The following is a 14383-nucleotide window of genomic DNA, read 5'->3' on the forward strand; positions in this document are numbered from 1 at the left end:
GAAGACGAAGCGAAGTCAAGCGCCAAAAGAAGCGAAGGGAGGTGTCCACAAACGCAAAAGTGGCCGGGGGGCAAGCGCGTAGCTCGCGTTCGGGACTTTTACCCTCAGGGTCTGCTGCGCCCACTGGATGCGCAACCCAAAGAGGAGGGAACTGCAAGCCCGCGGGTACGCCCCGAGCCCCCAAACGCTTTGGGACCGAAACCGGAATTTACAGCGACGGCATTTTTTTTTACACGAAGCAAATTTAAAACCAAAGCGTATTCAGTGGAAAGTATGTTAAGGCTATTGAAACGCTGTGTCTTTGTAAAACTGCAACTACCTTGACTGTCGCTTCACATAGATAGGCTTGGCTGGAAAGCTGCGGGTCCATCCCTGGCCAGCTTGGTGCGACAGGCCGGACTGCAGTCGGCTACTTTCCTCCCAGGCTGCACTGTCCGCGCTGCCCCCTTGCGCTCCTGGGAGTTTCCACGAGCCCCTGAAACGCACTTCACTCCGGGCTCCCAGCGCTTCTTGCTTATGGGCTGTTTCCCAATAGATCCTGACTACTCTAGAAGAACCAAAAACCCCAAAACAAAACCAATCCCCAAACACCTGCTCTGGGGCGCTACTGCCAAACAGCGACTAGGTGGAGGAAGAAACCTGATTTGGCGAAGCCACACTCTCAGAGCTCCCAACTGTTCCAACACCACCTCGGCCCGAGGGCCCATAGAGGCTCTCCCTGCCCCACTTCTTGGTCTGCCAAACTGGCTTCCGCCTCCTGGTCCATCATTGCGCATCCAGAATGGCAACCCCGACCCTTAGCGCGGGCAGTGCTGGGCGGAACTGCTCTAGGGTTCACCCTTTCCTGGCCGGCTTCGTATCCAAACTCTCCCCGCTACCCCTCCCTCCCGAAAACAGGCGCCAGGATGCTCGGCTGGAATATATGCAGGCTCCGGGCGTTTCCCCAAGGGGTTTCTTCCCTCCTGAAACCATCAGTTGTTTTCCCGGCTTAACCGTAGAAGAATCAAATACTCTTCACTAGAAGGTAATCTAAGTGCTGCTGACTCGGGTTTCAAGTAGGCGGCAACCACCCTCCGCTGGGCGCAAACCTCAAAGTAACCAACTGTCAGACAATCAGAACGTGCCCCCCTTATCCTAAATGGTGCATCTCCCGGTCACCCAGCTGGGGCACTTTCGCTTTGAGTCCCGACCTCAGGAGTGCACAAGGGCCGCCCCGCTCCCTAGTGACCCCAGGATCATGACCAGCACTCCAATGCGACGGCCTTAGAAGCGAGAGCCGGACTGGCGAGTGCACAGCAAGGGTATCGTCCCCTTAGGAGCCTGAGAGTTCTCTGCGCTTTCCCGAAGTTCCCGCCCTCTGGGAACCTACCTGCCCCTCCCTCCAAACCGCCCTCTTAGATGAACAGCCCCATCTCTACTCCCACCACATCCCGTGCTGAGGAGACACTCTGCTTACCTGGGGGACTCGCCAGTGCCGCGAGGCTCGCACCCGCGGGAAGACCAAGGAGGGGAGGTGGGGAGGGCTGTGGCACACAGGCCAGCCGAGCGCGTGGCGGGCAGAAGCGGAGGGTGTCTCCCAGAGGACGCTCCCTCAGGCCCGCCCCCGCCCCCGCCGCGAAGGCCCCCTCAAGGAGCGGCACTCGCAGCCCGGCCAGGCTAGGGCTGCCGTGTGAATGGAGCGACCCGGCCTGCTGGCTCCTCCTCCTCCCCCGCCGCCAGCCCCTCTTATTTGAGCTTTGGGAAGCTGGGGGCAGCCAGGCAGCTGGGGTAAGGAGTTCAAGGCAGCGCCTACACCCGCGGGCGCTCCGCAACCCGATCGCCTGTCCGCTCCCCCCTTCCCGCCCTCCCTCCCACTCATTCACCCACCCAGAGTCGGGACCGCAGCCCAGGAGCCGGGGCCCCGCCGCCTCCTCGCCGCGATCCTGGACTTCCTCCTGCCGCAGCAGCCGGCTTCCACGTGTGCCCCGGAGCCGGCGTCTCAGCACACGCTCCTCTCGGGGCCTGGGTGCCTACAGCAGCCGGAGCAGACGGGGGTACGGGACTCGGGCGGCATCTGGGCCAAGTTAGGCGCGGCCGAGTGGAGCGCCGAACGTCCGCAGGGCCGGTGGAGCCGCGGGGCGTCGGGGGCTGAGCCGCAGCAAATGGGCTCCGACGTGCGGGACCTGAACGCCCTGCTGCCGGCCGTGCCCTCGCTGGGTGGCGGCGGCGGCTGCGCCCTGCCGGTGAGCGGCGCCGCGCAGTGGGCGCCGGTGCTGGACTTTGCGCCCCCGGGCGCTTCGGCTTACGGTTCGCTGGGCGGCCCGGCGCCGCCGCCCGCTCCGCCGCCACCCCCGCCGCCGCCGCCCCACTCCTTCATCAAACAGGAGCCGAGCTGGGGCGGCGCGGAGCCGCACGAGGAGCAGTGCCTGAGCGCCTTCACCGTGCACTTCTCGGGCCAGTTCACCGGCACAGCCGGAGCCTGTCGCTACGGACCCTTCGGTCCTCCGCCGCCGCCCAGCCAGGCGTCCTCCGGCCAGGCCAGGATGTTTCCCAACGCGCCCTACCTGCCCAGCTGCCTGGAGAGCCAGCCGGCTATTCGCAATCAGGGTAAGTAGGCCGGGGAGCGCCCCCCGCGAGCGGGGCGGTGGCGCCTGGGCTCCCGCTGCGCGCGGGCTCTCGGGTCTCCTATCCCTTCCCTGTCCCAGCTCTAACCCAGCTGCCTCCCCAAGGTCTGTGAGGGTAGCGGAAGAGGCAGCTGGGGAGAGGTGACGGCAGAGAGGGAACAAGGGCTCGCGACATCCTCCGCGGCCAGCCAGAGCGGGAGCCCGACTTTCGCTAGAGCCGGGAGGCCGTCTGGGGCCCCTCAGAGTCGCGGAGATTCCAAGCTGCTAGTTTTTTTGGGAATGGGACAGGGGAACCCGTGCAACGTCTGGCTCTGCCTCGGGAAGTGGTTTTGATGCTCAAGGCACCACCAAGTTGTCACTAGACATTGGGTTTTTAAGACGTCTAGGCTGTGGATTCGGAATGACTCCAGCACGACATGAACAAACACCCTGTGCTGCCTCCTCCGGCGCGCCACAACGTCCAGGAGCACCTCCAGCTCTTACTAGGGTGTTGGCACACTGTAGGCGCGCGATAAGTGTCACAGAGCACTATAATGAGTAGACGTCCTGGCCGGTAATTAAATGGCTTTCCCGCATATAGTAATGTAGAAGTGGATCTCTTACGGGTTTCGCTCAGGTAGTGGCCACGCAGGCTCGGGGGACGGAAGAGAACCTGGTTTATCCGGTTCCAGGCTATACGGGGACGGGGTTCTGCCATCGGCAGTGGACTGAGGCCTGAGCACCGGCCTTCCTTTCCCCGCGTCTGGGGCGCCTCCTCGTCGTGTAAACTCGGGGCTTGGCTGGGGAAAGATTTCTTCAAGACTCGGGTGTAGAAGGACAAATGTATTTGCTGTCTTCAGTGAGTGTACGAGGGACCTCGGCGCACAAGTATCATGTGTCTTCTCATGCCACGCTGGGGCCGGATCACCTCTCTCTCGCGGCGCGGCCGGCGCGCACCGATGGTGCGGAGCCCCTGTAGTTTGGCCTCTTCATTTATTCTCATTGGGTTTCTGCGTTGTTGAGAACCTAAGCCAGTCGGTTTGATTTTTTAGGAAGCACTTTGCTGACACAATGGTGGGTGCTTTTCCTGGAGCAAAAATTCATGGGGGCGCAGGGACTGGGATGTTTCTGGAACGCTGGGAGTGGAGAAGCCAGGAGTGCACCGTTTGCGCGAGGTGCCAGGGCTCGCAAGGCGCGGAAGAAGGGCTCTGTTCTTGCCGCTCTTGCCCGCGCCTTAAAAACGCCTGACTCCTACCTTCGTTCAGCAGACAGCACCTGGCCCATCGGAAGCCCTGCAGAACTGACACCACCCTTTCGCCCAGAGAATCTGGGACCAGTGTCCCAAGGAGGAACCTCAAGCAGACCCAAGGAGTCCATCCACTCTAGGTCTTTCGTTAGTGAAATTTGTGTTTTGTACGCAAGGGTATTGTAGTAACGTTGTGATGTTGCAGAGACTCGTGTTGTCAGATTGTGCCACCTTCATTTAACAGGCTGATGTTACTTTTGGCAAATCTCCAGGTCTCAGTTTCCCCCTCTGTAAGAGGAGAGCTGAGATGGGCAACCTGGATATCGGATCCAACCAGAAGGTATATGCCAGAGATTTGGAAGCTTGACTTTTTCTCCCAGCTTGGGGCTCTAAATACAGAACGCAACAGACCATCTAAACATCACTGGGTGAGAAACCCAGCCACTGGCAGGCAGGCAGGCGTGTGATGTGAGGCTCTGTGTGCATGTATGTTATTTGGAGAACCCTGAGATGCTATCTGAGCTATGCCCCTGGGGCACAAAATACTACTGCACCATTACTATTATTATTATTGTCCATTTTGGGTCAGTGGGGAATTTTTGAAACCTGGGCTCTGTCACTTCAATTTGAGTGCCCTATGTCCAGCCCTCTTCAGGGCAGGTCTGGTGTTCCAGATCCCATCAACCAGCGTGGGAGCGGAATTGTGGGCTTCACAGCCCAAGCAGGCATTACACTTCTCCAGATTCCTCTATAGTAGACAGGCCTGGCTGCCACAGAGAAAAAGGGCTTGGGAACTGGGGACCACTAGCAGGTGAACGTGTCCTCCCTCTCCACCCTGGGGGAAAATCCCAATGGAGAGAGGGCTCCAGATTCAGGTAATATAACCGGTAAGCTGGTTCTCATGTGCAGGCTTAAGTTATCACTAGAAATAAAACATGAACGGGTCAAGCATGTGCAGCCTTTGGGGCTCACTGGGAGCTGGGGTGGGCTGTGAGACACCCTCCACCCCTACCCAGGAGTCAGCAACAAGGGCAGCCCTTAGGGCTCGAGATTCTGGATTTACTCCTTTCATTTCTGGGGTTCTTGCTGCTCCCCCAGGAATGGCCTGGCCCAAGGCTTGGGGCTGTGAGAGGCAAAGCATCAGCTCTTTCTCTCGAAAGTGTGGGAATGGCCGTCAGTGTGCCAAGGCCAGCTCCAGGGAAGAGGAATGGAGGCTGCTCTGGATCCCTAGGGCAGCCTGGCCATGGCCACAGGCAAGGGCAATTGCTGGTGCCCATTCACACTTCCTCCAAACTTCACAAGCATGTTCATTTTATAAATTTCTTAAATATTATAGCTGGGATATTAGATTCTGAACATTAATTTAGCAAACATCACGTGCCTACTCTGCCAGGCGCTGGGACTAACTATTAAGACAATTCGTGGCTTCAAGAACCTTTTCGAGAAGCTCACGGCCTGACACTGGAGGAGCTCCTTATTTTTGGATGAGGAAGTGGAGGGTCTATGAGATTAGGTGTGCAAGAGGTCTCAGTTTGTGGCAGAGGTGGGTCTGGAACCCAGACCATTCTAGGCTATTTCTACCTCCTTTTTCAGGGATCTTGGCCCCGCTGTTGAGACGTATTTCTCCTGGCCTGCTGGATGGGCACTGAACTCCCTGTAGTCTGTGTGTGTGAGTTGAAGGGTGTGTCAGAAGTAGGGTGAGGACTTGGGTAGTACAAACTAAATGCAGGGCCAAGAGAGAGGGAAAAAATATTGCTTGCCAGTCACCTCCTGATGCCCCAGGTCTGCTGTGGGCAGAATTCTAACACAGGATCTGGGCTGGGGATCACCAGGGAACCTGGGGCCACGAGGGGAGGCAAGCTAAGCCCAGTGCCAAAGGCTCCCCCTTCCCATCTCATAGGAGAGGATATTTCGTTGGGGTACAGGTTTTCTCAGATCTCGCCACTGCAGCTGCAGTCATCATTTTCAGCCTTCCTAGCACCTTCCTGGCGGAGCCTGCTGTCCATTCCACCCCTCAGCTCCCCAGGGGCCGGCAGGGCCTGGCGGTTTCTGGGCTTCTCCGGACCCGCAGGCAGGGAAGGAAAGCTCAGAGCGCGTCTCGCCTCGTCGTAAGGTCAAGGTTGCGCCTCCCATCTCAGGACGGGACTAACCGTGGGAAAGGCACTATCTTGGCCACTATAGCCTCTCCCTCCAAGGCCTGTACAAGGAGCCTTTGAACACGCTGCTCCTTCCAGCCGGCAGCTGTCCCTCCCCCGGTCCCAGCCCCCGCATTCTCTGTGCCAGGCCCAACGCGGGGCTGGGGGACAGCGCGCTCTAATCAGACTCGCGTCCGATAAGCTTCTAATTAAAAGAGCCGATCTCCGCTGCGCGGGCGCTTTCACCACTGCCCCACCTGGGGGATCTGAGGGAGGGGGTTCAAGGGCCGGTGCCCGCCGAGGTCTGCGTGTCCCGTCTCCAGGGTGGGGCTGGGGAGTCTGGCCGGGCACCGGCATCTTCGGCCCGAGTTCCAGGGTGCGGAGCGACCTCGGCCTGCGCGCAGGAGCTGCAGTTCAGGACCCATCGCCTCCCCGGGCACCGACTGCTGCGGAGCAGGGCTCTGAGGACTGCGCGGTGCCACGGGGCACTGCCTGCTCATCAGCCCAGGAATGGAAAAGGGTTCGTCTAGAGAAAATTTATTTGTCGCTTCTGTTTCTCCTCTTTACTTAAAAAATGCCCTTTCAGAAATTCCGCCTTCCCTCTGGAAAAAATTTGGTGCCCGGGGCCAAATTTCGTTGGTAAGCTATCTGTAGGCCTCGAACAGGACCGGGCCTCTGCTTTCAAAAGGAAGTCTCTGGAAGCCCAAGTGAGCTCACCCACGCCTGAGAACTAAGGCGGCCGGCCGCGCGTTATCTTTGCCCACTTAGTAGTCGAGAAATAGAGGCCCTCTGGGGTCATACAGGTTATAAAAGCTGGTGACTTCTTAAATCCCCAACCTGTGGCGCTGACCTGCGTGAGTAGCCAGACCTGTATGATCTAGATAGTTACTATTGGCTACCCCCTCCCCCCACCTTCCCCACCACTCTGACACACCAGCCTCCTGCTCCAGAGATAACAAGCTCCTTTTGTGTTCTGGGGGTGGGTGGCTGTGTGTGTTTCTAAGATTGGCATGAGGGCTTCCTTTTTCTGTCCTGTTTAAGTCTTCGGAAACACTTGTTGCAGAACCTTGGACATACCGGGCAAGAGTAGAGGAATGGAGGTTGTTTGCCCCAACCCACTCCTGAGAATTTCGTGGGATTTAGAGACCAAACAGGATCGGTCGCTGGGCTGGGTGGAACTGAGGCTGGAGGGGTGGTCCTACAGGGAGCCGTTGGGAGCAGCCGGCTGGTCCCTTTTGCTATTTGGCCACTGCCTCTGGAGGTTGCACTAGAAGTGGAGGGGTCCACCTTTGGGAACTTCAGCCAGAAGGTGTTTTTCCCCCCAGAGGTGGCAACAGCTTTCTAGAGGCTGATAGGGTATATGTTTAAAGCAATTTAATAAAAACCATAAAAGACTATGTTTTCCAACTGCGACAGCACATTCCTTTACTCACTTTAGGAGAGATGGGTAAGAACACAGGTGATACTGCGCTTGGCAGTTTCTTGGGAGGGAAACTGAGGAGGCAGAAGGCGCGTGCACTGCCTAGGGGGGAAAAAGAGACACATTCTAAAAGTAACCAGTGTTCCGGCCTGGGGGCGAGGAAGTTGGCCCCCACAGCAGGGGTCAGAGTCTGACCCTCTGGGCGCCAGGTGGGTCGGAGAGGGGGAGGAGGAGGACGCAGGGTCGAGGCTGAGGGCCCAACGGGAAGGGCCCCTTCTTTTTCCCCTCACTTCTTTGTCCCCTCACCGGCTTTCCAAGGGCCTCCGGTGTGGTGGTGTTGGGTCGTGCAGCCCCAGACAGATAACATTACTAGGTAATTACTCTCCCCATTTTAAGATCAGGCCGTTTAACTGGCTCCGAGCAATTAATGAAAGTTGGTGCGCGGGCCCCTGATTTACGGCCGGGAGTCAGCGCGGGGTCAGCCGAGCAGATCATTTCGCTCGCCCGCGCTGCCCTGCGCGAGAGCCGCGGTGTTTGTGTTTTGGGAAGAACCACTTTCTCCGCCGAGCGGGCGACGGCTTTTATACTTAACTTGCCAGGGTTCCGCTGCAGAAGCCGCAGACGCCGTGGAAGACTGAGGCATAAACAAATGGGGAGGCCGCGGGGATGTCAGGGTTTTAGTCGGAAGAGGGTGGGGAAGCCTGTCCCGAGGTCACACCTGGGGATTTGGGCCCGCTTCCCGCTGGAGGTCCTGGAGGCTGGTGGGTCGGGACTACCCTCCGCTGGGCATCAGAACACGGGTCGACACCCCTGCCCCGCCCGGGGTTCTTGCTCGGACCCACGGTCCCTGTCTCCCCCGGGGCCCTGCTGACACCGTGCTTCTCTCTGCCGCTCCCGCAGGATACAGCACGGTCACCTTCGACGGGACGCCCAGCTATGGCCACACGCCCTCGCACCACGCGGCGCAGTTCCCCAACCACTCCTTCAAGCACGAGGACCCCATGGGCCAGCAAGGCTCGCTGGGTAAGCGCGAGGGAACGAAGTGGGGTAATTTCCTCCCTTCGTCATGTTCCCCCCCCCCCAGGAATTTCCAACCCACAGCAAATTGGGGGAAGGAGAGGAGGAAATCTAAAAGGAGCTTAGAAATAGCCCAATTTTATCCTATTTAAAAGATTGAGTCTCCTTCCATCCCAAATGTGGAAGGGACAGCGCCATTCGACCAAGTTTACGAATGTCGCGAGGTGCACCACGCATTGACGGCGAAGGGAATGTAAAGTGAGCAGCTTGGCTCTTTACTTTCCGTACCGCCTCGCTCTGCACGCCCTGCATCGGCCGGACGTCCCCAGCTCAGGATGCTCGCATTGCCCCCACCCGCGGCCTCTGACCCTGTGTCCTGGGGCGCGCTCACCCCGCTCTCCCGGCTCTCCTAGGTGAGCAGCAGTACTCGGTGCCGCCCCCGGTCTACGGCTGCCACACCCCCACCGACAGCTGCACTGGCAGCCAGGCCCTGCTGCTGAGGACGCCCTACAGCAGGTAGGAAGGCGCTGGGACCCTGTCTGAGTCCCCGGACCTGGGAGGGGGCGCGCGAGCCGCGGGCGCGGGACGTCCCACGTGGGGCAACTCGGGCTTGGGGCGTGCAGGGTCCTGGAGGCAGAAGACCTAGCTACTTGGAGCAAATTAAAGCTGATATCCCTGGCCTTCTGGTTGTTCTTTGTTTGGCTATAAATGAGGGCAATTACTGTTTGGAGCTGAAGAAGGAGGAGCGGCACTTCGAAGTTATTTTTATTTTTTTAAAGAATCTTTGTTGGGAAGAAGTTACCTTCCAAAGGTTAAGCACCGAGTCCACTCCCACTCTGTTCTTCTCACTCTTCAAACTCGCCCACTGGCCACACCGGCCAAAGGACTTAGAGGGCGCGTACCTTGGCCACAGCCTTCTCCCCACCCCGCGGCAGGCTTGTGGGCGTCATCCCCAGCGCCCCGGGCACGCGCGGGACCGGCCTGTGAGCGGGACTGCGGTCCCCTTGCAGCAGGGCCTGCGGGGAGCCTGCTCCAGCCCGCGTGTCACCTTCTTCCTGTTCCTCGGAGGCCAAGGAGCAGCTTCTTTCTCTTCCAAGCTTTTTCTCTGGTCCCGTCTTCCTTTTCTCGCCTCTCGCTCCACCCTCCACCTTCTCTCCCCCAAATTTATTCTTCAACTTTGGGTGAACTTGGCGGGCATCCCGCGTCTCCGATAGGGTTGCCTAGTAACTGTAGCGCACAGTCCGGCCTGCGCCGGGCGGGAAAGTGGGGCGGGAGCGGGGTAGGGGCAGCGCGCGGCCTTTGGGGCCTCAGGATTGGGCGCACATGACCTCATAGCTACCCCCCTCCCAGTGCTGCGGAGATCCTGACACCGACTGCCCCCAAACCCATCCCATCCTCCCACCCCTCCGCGCGGGGACCCGGGGCTGACGTCAAGGGAAGGAGGTAGTGAGGTAATGAAGGAAGGAAAAGAGCCTGCCCGGGGAGATTGGGTGGGGGAACGGCCGCGCCTGGGGGGCCTCGCATCCCGCAGGTGGAGGAGGGGCGGGAGTCCTGGCTCTACGTCCGCAACGGGGCATCTCAATGCCGGGGCTGCATTTAGGAGATTGAGCCTGGGACTGGCCTGACTCTCCCGTCAGGGGCCTTCCTCGTAGTTTCTACAAGGAAGGTACGGGACCCGCCTCTTCTGTTTCTGACGCCTGAGGCGTGCGGACTGGGGAAACCTTTCCCTTTGATCTGAAAATCTGGCATATCAAATCGAACCTCGGATTCTCATCTCTTTTGCGCGGGGTGGGGCGTAGGGGAGGAAGAAAAGTGCGCAGGTTGCACAGATAGAGGTAGAATGGTCACACTTCCTTATCCTCCTTCTTCTCCCTTCCTAGCCAGAAACCAATTCTGGTCTGCACCGCAGCTCAGCGTTCTGCCCCAAGCCCGCCTGCGCAGCGCCTCCCTTCGGTGGCTCACGTCCCTGGAAAGGCTGCAGGATTTGCACCCGTTCTGAACCTCCTCCCCTGGCAAAACTGGCAGCGGGGCCATTGCCATCCTTCTTGAGTAGCTGCTCCCGCCTGTTGCCAGGTGTCATTGCTGTTACTCTAGTAGCTGTGGAGGGACAGTTGGAAGGGTTCCCCATGGGATGACCTTGACACACCTCTCCCTTTTTGGCTCCTCGTGGATTCAGCTGACGTCTCACCCCAGGCTGAGAGGAAGGCCTTGGTGCAGGTGTGGGCCTGTTGAGGTGGGCCGGGATACCCATTTGGGGCTTGGGGACTGGGAGGAGTTGCAGTCTTGCGCAGTGGCGACTTCACAGGTACACATGCCTCCCCCCTTACTTTCCTCTCTCCCAAGCCTGGACTCACTATGTGGGACATTAGGAAGGGGCCCATCAGAGGGACTGAGCGGTGTGGAAAGAGAAGTCCAGGATAAAGTGTTACAACCACTGGTTTAATAGCAATTCTCCAAACAGTCTCTGTGGTGGATTTTGACTTAGTTCTGAATTTATGGTTGCTATGGAAGCAGGAAAATAACTCAAACTGCATTTTATACATAAATTTTCACATTTTCTAATCCAACTTCTAGTTGGCTAGTATAAAGCAATTTTGTCAGATTCATCTTTCAGAAATACTTGCTTATTCTTTCTTTCTGTGTCATTCCGGAACTTCCTTTGGTCCTGTTATTTTTACACAAATCTCATAAAAATACCATTTTCCTGTTACAGAAAATTTCTCAACTAATAACATCTCAAAAAAGAATTTTGTGGCTAGTGTAGAAAAGGAGTATAAACTTCCTTTGAAGTTTATACTCTCTTGAGTCTTTGAAGCTCCATCTACCCTAAATTCACAACATTTCTAATCATTTTTCAAAGATCCTGTACCTCTCCTGCAGTAATGATGAGTGGGCAGGTATAGGGATGTTTTAAAATTGCACCAACGTTACTGCAGTTGTATGGTTTTCTTCTTTCCTGTTTCTAAAAAAATTTGAAAGGGTAGTTAAATGCTTTTGTGGATGAAATGTTTGAAAAAGCTTAGAAAATAGGACTAATCTCTAATTGCTTAACGGCCTGACTTTTGGAGTTTAGATAGTCAACTATGCTTCTATTGGTCTCTGGTTCCATTCTTTTTTCTGTCTGAAATTGTGACCTTCTGGGAAAAAGCTTGTTTGTGTTTTGTTCGCCTTGTTGCACCTGGCCTCCTGAACCAGACTACCCCACTTCTTTTCCCCTGCCCCCCCAAGCTTTTGTCTCCCCAGTCTTGGGATCTAGTTTCCCTTTCCAACCTGAAATAAAGATAATGGTACATATCTGACATTAAATACGAAGTGTACAATGTGAGTTTGCTTTGAGGAAACTCTCAAAGTCCCAATTCTTTCCTTGCCACCTGCACAATTCCCTCCTTTTCTTCAGGTAACAGATCTGAGGAGTTATGGCTACATATTCTTGGGTGTGAATATGAACAACAATGAATAGAAAATTCACCCAGTCAACTTATGGGAAGAGATCTGGATTCCCCCATCTTCTCTGTCCTCTCTTCCCCAGTATTGAAGATGAGTGGAGTTTTGTCTAATGGTCACTAGACTTCTGAAACCAGATGTTGGTCCTTATGGAACCCAGTGATCATAGCTGGATGAAAGTATGATTCCTTATAACAGAATATCTAGGATTCATTGCATGTTGACTACATGCTGCTGGGCACTATGATAAGTGCTTCTCTCAGTTCACTCATTTACCATTCTGACTACTCTATGAGGTAAGTATAATAATCTGTATTTTACTGATGATGAAATACATTTAAAGACTCAGAGTAACTTGCTCAAGGTTACACAGTGAATGAGAATCAGCACCAGGATTTGATTCTCAGTCTCTCTGACTTCAAAGCCCACCTGTACTCTGAATGTGAATGCTTCTAGACCACTCAGGGTTCCCCACCTGGATTATTCCCCTTACACAGTCCATGCCAGCACTTGTACTGATAAATAAGAGGAACAAATGCTCATGTAGACCTACTACATGCCAGGTCCCATTGAAAGCACTTTACAAGTATTGACGTATTTAATCCACCTAACAACTCTTTAAGGTAGGCAATAGGTTATCACCTCCATTTTACAGAAGAGGAAACTGAGGCCTGGAGAGATAAATTTCCCAAGTGTGTCACAGTAAGGGACAGAATTGGTGTTCAAATTCAGATATTGAGTCTCCAGAGTCCATCCTGCTACCCTCTGCACCTTCTTTTCCAGATGTATAAGTGCCATTCTCTTTCTGAAGGTGGCAGCTGTGCTTGGTCTTGCTAGAGGAAGGTCTTTTATTTCCTGGAGTTGTGAAAGAAGTCCCATTATCTGTTAGTTTTACCGATAGCTTTTGATAGAAAGCTTTTATTGTTTTGGTGACAGTATTTTCCCTGTGGGTATAGTTAGAAACAGACTTGAGCATTCTCTTGAAGTCCTAACTCACAAAGCAGCTGTCATATCTTCCAAACTCCAGACTCCTCCAGCTTCATCTTTACCACTGGGTGTGAATTACTGGGGTAAAGTTCAGTCTAGGCACCTAAAGAATCCCAGGGCAGAGACCTTTCTCCCTGTCTCTCCAGACCTAGGGGGAAGGACTGCTTCCAGGGCCACCCTGGTGTGTGCTTGCCCAGAAGTAAGATCCTATAGAGGGGTATACCCCATGTTCTCCTGGTGGGGGCAGGGATCAATGAGGTCCAACCTCAGTAGGCACAGTTTTTCCCCAATTTCCACCCAGAAAAGGCAGCTAGCTTTTCTGGGGCTTCTCAGCTCTCTTCCCTTGAGCCCTCTTCCCTAGTCCCTCTCTGCCTCTTCTGCTTGGTGACCTCCTTGGAGCCCCAAGGCTCTGACTCATGAGTTGATCCTTACAGCTACTTAGAAAGTTGTGTGCACTGTGTTTGAAAAAATATTGCCATGCATACTGGTTGGCTTTTTTTTTTATTTTTATTTTTTATTTTTTGAGACAGAATCTCACTGTTGCCTGGGCTAGAGTGTCATGGTATCAGCCTACCTCACAGCAGCCTCTAACTTCTGGGCTCAAGCAATCCTTCTGTCTCAGCCTCCTGAGTAGCTGGGACTACAGGCATGCATCACCGTGCCCAGCTATTTTTTCTATATATTTTTAGTTGGCCAATTAATTTCTTTCTATTTTTAGTAGAGATGGTGTCTTGCTCTTGCTCAGGCTGGTTTCGAACTCCTGACCTTGAGCAATCCTCCCTCTTTGCCCTTTCAGAGTGCTAGGATTACAGGGTGAGCCACCATGCCTGGCCCACTTGGATTTTTTTTTTTTAGACACTCTAGTCTTTTCCCTTTCTCTTTGCTCTTTCATTAGATTTACATATCCTTCTTTAGTAACTATACTACCAATTTAAATGAGGACATTTCTTTTTGCCGTACTTTTTCCCTTTAGCAGGTAAAACTCCTCCAACTCTGGAAGCGATAATTGCTGGTCTAACTATTTTTAATTCAATGTTGGTGATTCACAAATGGTGACTTTCACAGTGGAGCCTGTTACCAGTAGACTGTCATTCATGTGAGAGAAACCTCCTTAGTAGCTCTAGAGTACTGGGTAATCTTGGGTTCCACAAGTCAGTGAGAAATGCATGTTCCACCATTCAGGTTGGCCTTCAGTATAGACTTAAATCAGATGACCGCTTGTGCCCAAGAAAATAAAATCGTAATTAATAAGTCTCTTTTCACTTGTGTACTTAGATACATTTTACATAGCATTTGCACTTAGTACAATATTAGTACTTGTTTCCCACATAGATAGACAGAAGGTGGAAGGTCTAAAGTGGCTTCCAGGGTGATGGGCAATGTTATCAAAGCCACGGGCTTGAATTAAACTTGTCTCCAGGGAGGGGTAAAAATCTAGTTCCAAATATTCCTGTATCTTTTGTGCTGACCAAGTGTGTATTAATAGAAATTGAATCCCCAGTGGGTTTTTCTTTGGTTAGCTGGTGAGCTTGAGAGAAATTACAATACCAAG

The 14383-nt window shown here is 54.5% G+C and overlaps 1 protein-coding gene across 1 annotated transcript in view; it reads left to right on the plus strand.

Annotated features, from left to right (window-relative positions):
• The first annotated feature begins 1398 nt into the window (after positions 1-1398).
• The window catches only part of WT1 (WT1 transcription factor), a 47647-nt gene continuing 34662 nt past the window's right edge, over positions 1399-14383 (plus strand). Inside the window, 4 exon segments of the mRNA XM_076001382.1 lie at positions 1399-1855; positions 1858-2586; positions 8284-8406; positions 8814-8916. Of these exon segments, the coding sequence (XP_075857497.1) occupies positions 1399-1855; positions 1858-2586; positions 8284-8406; positions 8814-8916 (1412 nt within the window).

Source organism: Microcebus murinus, chromosome 4, assembly GCF_040939455.1.
Source record: "Microcebus murinus isolate Inina chromosome 4, M.murinus_Inina_mat1.0, whole genome shotgun sequence".
In the NCBI taxonomy this organism is placed as follows: Eukaryota; Metazoa; Chordata; class Mammalia; order Primates; family Cheirogaleidae; genus Microcebus; species Microcebus murinus.